General features: G+C 53.9%; 1 protein-coding gene across 4 annotated transcripts in view; it reads right to left on the minus strand.

The window, feature by feature from the left end:
* The window catches only part of LOC147097448 (sorting nexin-22-like), a 65,208-nt gene extending 59,533 nt beyond the window's left edge, over positions 1-5,675 (minus strand). Inside the window, exon 1 of one of the 4 annotated variants that reach the window (XM_085972441.1) lies at positions 5,529-5,675. In XM_085972441.1, the coding sequence (XP_085828567.1) occupies positions 5,529-5,594 (66 nt within the window). In that variant the 5' untranslated portion in view covers positions 5,595-5,675. The remainder of the gene's footprint in view (positions 1-5,528) is intronic. The other 3 variants (XM_085972442.1, XM_085972445.1, XM_085972443.1) reach the window with 3 other exon arrangements.
* Between the last annotated feature and the right edge of the window lie 325 nt (positions 5,676-6,000).

The following is a 6,000-nucleotide window of genomic DNA, read 5'->3' on the forward strand; positions in this document are numbered from 1 at the left end:
GGGGAACTGGCCGACTCCGGCCTCGGGGAACTGACCGACTCCGGCCTCGGGACACGGGGAACTGACCGACTCCGGCCTCGGGTCTCGGGGAACTGACCCACTCCGGCCTCGGGGAACGGGGAACTGACCGACTCGGGCCTCGGGACACAGGGAACTGACCAACTCCGGCCTCGGGGAACGGGGAACTGACCAACTCCGGCCTCGGGACACGGGGAACTGACCGACTCCGGCCTCGGGACTCGGGGAACTGACCCACTCCGGCCTCGGGGAACGGGGAACTGACCAACTCCGGCCTCGGGACACGGGGAACTGACCGACTCCGGCCTCGGGACTCGGGGAACTGACCCACTCCGGCCTCGGGGAACGGGGAACTGACCGACTCGGGCCTCGGGACACGGGGAACTGACTGACTCTGCCGGGGTGGGGGGAATTCTCCCCGGTGTCCTGGGGCCAATATTTATTCCTCAACCAACCTCACTAAAACAGATGATCTGGTCATTATCACATTGCTGTTTGTGGGAGCTTGCTGTGCGCAAATTGGCTGCCGCGTTTCCTACATTACAACCGTGACTACACTTCAAAAAGTACTTCATTGGCTGTAAAGCACTGTGAGACGTCCTGAGGTTGTGAAAGGCGCTACAGAAATGCAAGTCTTTCTTATTGGGAAAGTCTCCCTGGGTTTTCGACTCTCTCACTCTCGCAGCCTCTCCCCTCATTACTGCCTCACTCCGCTGGGAGCCTCGAGATATCAATACTCCCAGTCCCAGGATAAACCCCTGCAGTCAGGGCCGATCCACAGCACCATCTTCAGCCTTGATTTGAAGCCCATCACCAACTTGTGCCTCTTAGCCACCCTTGCACTGACGGTGGGAAGTCAACAGCAGCTAATGAACAGACTGAGAGAATCAGATCAAATTTGCATCAAATTGGCTTCATTCCAAACACAGATTCTCCTTTATAACTCAAATACAGTACATGGTGTTGCCATGGTTACAGGCAATGTCTTACAACGTGGTGTTGCTATGGTTACGTCCCATCTGTGCAAATAAAGATTCTTCACTAAACAAGCTCTGTATATGCGAGTGTTTGGATTGGGCGGTTTTAAACTTCCTCAGAAAATCGAGCAAATCCCTTATCTTTGCACCAGACACACTCACCGTAGTCACACACTCACCATCGCACGCTCACCGTGCAGTCACACACTCACCATCGCACGCTCACCGTGCTGTTACGCACTCACTCACCGTGCAGTCACACACTCACTCCCACACACTCACCGTGCAGTCACACACTCACTCCCACACACTCACCGTGCAGTCACACACTCACTCCCACACACTCACCGTGCAGTCACACACTCACTCCCACACACTCACCGTGCAGTCACACACTCACCACCGCACGCTCACCGTACAGTCACACACTCACCATCGCACGCTCACCGTGCAGTCACACACTCACCATCGCACGCTCACCATGCTGTTACACACTCACCATCGCACGCTCACCGTGCAGTCACACACTCACCATCGCACGCTCACCATGCTGTTACACACTCACCATCGCACGCTCACCGTGCAGTCACACACTCACCATCGCACGCTCACCATGCAGTCACATGCTCACCATCGCACGCTCACCATGCAGTCACACGCTCACCATCGCACGCTCACCGTGCAGTCACACACTCACCATCGCACGCTCACCATGCTGTTACACACTCACCATCGCACGCTCACCGTGCAGTCACACTCACCATCGCACGCTCACCATGCTGTTACACGCTCACCATCGCACGCTCACCGTGCAGTCACACACTCACCATCGCACGCTCACCATGCTGTTACACACTCACCATCGCACGCTCACTGTGCAGTCACACACTCACCATCGCACGCTCACCGTGCTGTTACACACTCACTCCCACACACTCACCGTGCAGTCACACACTCGCTCCCACACACTCACCGTACAGTCACACACTCACTCCCACACACTCACCGTGCAGTCACACACTCACTCCCACACACTCACCGTGCAGTCACACACTCACTCCCACACACTCACCATGCAGTCACACACTCACTCCCACACACTCGCCGTGCCGTTACACACTCACTCCCACACACTCACCGTACAGTCACACACTCACTCCCACACTCGCCGTGCCGTTACACACTCACTCCCACACACTCGCCATGCCGTTACACACTCACCATCGCACACTCAGCTCTGCAGACCAGTGTGAATATGAAAACATTTCAAACCCTTTAGAACACTAGAATTTCCAGAGTAAGAAGTGGAAAGCTCGTCCCCTTTAACAGGACCCCATTTAGTCTCCTTCAGTCGCTCTCCCCACAAACAAATCCCATTGTCTCTTCACCCCATTGCCACTGTTTCTCACCCAGCTCGATTATCTTCCTTACTCCTCACTTCCTAACGTTTGTATATGAAAAAGAAAAGACTGACGAAGGTAAATGTAGGTCCTTTACAGTCAGAGATGAGAGAATTTATAATGGGGAATGAGGAAATGGCTGAGAAATTAAATAAATACTTTGTTTCTGTCTTCACGGAGGAAGACACAAAAAACCTCCCAGAAATACGAGAAAACCAAGGGTTTGGCGAGAATGAGGAACTTAAAGAAATTATTATTAGTAAACAAACAGTACTAGCAAAATTAATGGGACTAAAAGTCAATAAATCCCAAGGACCGGATGACCTACATCCTAGAGTTTTGAAAGAGGTGGCCATTGGGATAGTGGACGCATTGGTTGTCATCTTCCAAAATTCTATAGATTCTGGAACGGTTCCTGCAGATTGGAGGATAGCAAGTGTAACCCTGCTATTTAAGAAAGGAGGGAGAGAGAAAACGGGGAACTACAGACCTGTTAGCCTCACATCAGTAGTTGGGAAAATGCTGGAATCTATTATAAAGGATGTAATAACTGGGCACTTAGAAACTAATCGTAAGATTGGGCAGTCAACATGGATTTATGAAAGGGAAATCCTGTTTGACAAACCTATTGACGTTCTTTGAGGATGTAACTAGTGGAGTAGACAAAGGGGAACCGGTAGATGTGGTGTATCTGGATTTTCAGAAGGCCTTCGATAAGGTCCCACACAAGAGGTTGGTGAACAAAATTAGGACACATGGAATTGGGGGTAATATATTAGCATGGATTGAGAATTGGTTAACAGACCGAAAACAAAGAGTAGGGATAAACGGGTCTTTTTCAGGATGGCAGGCTGTGACGAGTGGGGTACCGCAAGGATCGGTGCTTGGGCCCCAGCTATTCACAATCTATATCAATGATTTGGATGAGGGGACTAAATGTAACATTTCCAAATTTGCTGATGATACAAAGCTAGGTGGCAGTGTCAGATGCAAAGAGGATATGAAGAGGCTTCAAGGGGATCTCGACAGGCTCAGTGAGTGGGCGAGAACATGGCAGATGGAATATAATGTGGATAAATGAGAAGTTATCCACTTTGGTAGAAAAAACAGAAAGGCAGAGTATTTCCTAAATGGTGAAAGATTGGGGAATGCAGATGCTCAAAGGGATCTGGGTGTCTTTGTACACGAGTCACTGAAAGTGAATGTGCAGGTGCAGCAAGTCATTAGGAAGGCAAATGGTATACTGGCCTTCATTACAAGAGGATTTGAGTACAGGAGTAAAGAAGTCTTACTCCAATTATATAGGGACTTGGTGAGACCACACCTGGAGTACTGTGTACCATTTTGGTCTCCTTACCTATGGAAGGATATACTTGCCATAGAGGGAGTGCAACGAAGGTTCACCAGACTGATTCCTGGGATGGCGGGACTGTCGTATGAGAAGAGATTGAGTAAACTAGGCCTGTATTCTCTTGAATTCAGAAGAATGAGAGGGGATCTCATTGAAGCATACAAAATTATTACAGGGCTTGATAGGATGGATGCTGGGAGAATGTTTCCCTTGGCTGGGGAGTCTAGAACCAGGGGCCACAGTCTCAGGATAAGGGGTCGGCCATTCAGGACTGAGATGAGGAGAAATTTCTTCACACAGAGGGTGGTGAATCTTTGGAATTCTCTACCCCAGAGGGCTGTGGAGGCTCAGTCATTGGGTATATTCAAAACAGAGGTTGATAGATTTCTGACTAGTAAGGGCATCAAGGGATACGGAGATAGGGCCGGTGAATGGAGTTGAGGCAGAAGATCAGCCATGATCTCATTGAATGGCGGAGCAGGCTCGAGGGGCCGAATGGTCTACTCCTGTTCCTATTTCTTATGTTCGGACTTGCATCCCGTGGGATTCTGAAGCATTCACCACAATGCACACTGGACCGGTTTTATGATTATTAAGGGAAATTACAAAATCACTGGATCACTGCACTGATCCTCCTGCCACTACCAACACTTTGCACCTCTCTCCCTGTGCTGCTTGCCCTCCACTCCGCCGAGTATAGGCTGTGAGGCTATTCCATCATGTGGGGCATCGCAATCAACCTGCTTATGTCCTCACCAGATCTCAGCAATCTCCAAAATCATCCTCCCTGGCTCATCACCCTCTCCAGCCCAGGGCTCTGAGACCAATTGTCCCAACTCCTGTCCTGGAATATGATCACTGAACTCACTATAGACAGGGACCATTATCAGAGTCACAGATACAGAATGAATCCCACACTCTCACACAAGTACCAGAGACTGACAGATACAGAATGTAAGAAATGTTCATCCAGATCCCACACATGCATCACTACACAACCGGCAACCAACCCTGGACACACAGACACACACAGAGACAGACACACATAGACACAGACTGACGGATAGACAGACACACACAGCCTGACTGCTGGGACGAGTATTGACGGGGGGGTTACCGAGCACGGGTGGCCCGGGGTTGGTGTCTGACCCCCCGGGGAGAATGAGACTGTGCTGCTCCCCCCGGTTGAACAGCTGTCCGGGTTTACCGAGTCCCGGCGGGGGGAGCTCCGCCTGTCCCTTTAAATGGGCAAACCCAGCGGAGCGGCCCCTTTAACAGAAGCTGCAGAGAATCAACATCCAGAGACCGACACCCTCCCCCCGGGCACCCGGGGACTCTCTCTCCCCCCGGGACTCTCTCTCCCCCCGGGACCCTCTCTCTCTCTCTCTCGCTCCCCCCGGGGGACCCGCACCCTCTCTCCGGGACCCTGTCTCCCCGAGCACCCTCTCTCTCTCTCCCCCCCGGACCCCTGTCTCTCTCCCCCGGGGACTCTCTCTCTCTCTCGCTCCCCCAGACCCCCCCTCTCTCTCTCTCTCTCTCCCTCTCCCCCCGGGGGACCCGCACCCTCCCCCCGGGGGACCCGCACCCTCTCCCCGGGACCCTGTCTCCCCGGGCACCCTCTCTCTCCCCCCGGACCCCCTCTCTCTCTCCCCGGGCACTCTCTCTCTCTCTCTCTCCCTCCCCCGGGGCACTCTCTCTCTCTCTCTCCCCCGGGGCACTCACTCTCTCTCTCTCTCTCTCTCTCTCTCTCTCTCCCCCGGGACCCTCTCCTCCTCCGCTCACCGTGTGCACTTTCTCCGAGTCTCCGCTCGCCTCCTGCCCGATGGACGGGATCCGAACCGCGATCATCCCGAATCCCGGAGTGAAGCTTCACTGAGCCTGAGCCTGACCCCGCCTCCCGCACACCCGGCACTGACACTGACCAACCCGGGCCAGGCACTGACCAACCCGGGGCCAGGCACTGACCAACCCGGGGCCAGACTCTGACCAACCCGGGGCCAGGCACTGACCAACCCGGGGCCAGGCTCTGACCAATCCGGGGCCAGGCACTGACCAACCCGGGGCCAGGCACTGACCAACCCGGGGCCAGGCACTGACCAACCCGGGGCCAGACTCTGACCAACCCGGGCCAGGCACTGACCAACCCGGGGCCAGGCTCTGGCCAACCCGGGGCCGGGCACTGACCAACCCGGGCCCGGGCACTGACCAACCCGGGGCCGGGCTCTGACCAACCCGGGGCCGGGCACTGACCAAC

The sequence above is a fragment of the Somniosus microcephalus genome, chromosome 32 (genome assembly GCF_052327205.1).
Source record: "Somniosus microcephalus isolate GS21.2 chromosome 32, FLI_Smic_1.0, whole genome shotgun sequence".
In the NCBI taxonomy this organism is placed as follows: Eukaryota; Metazoa; Chordata; class Chondrichthyes; order Squaliformes; family Somniosidae; genus Somniosus; species Somniosus microcephalus.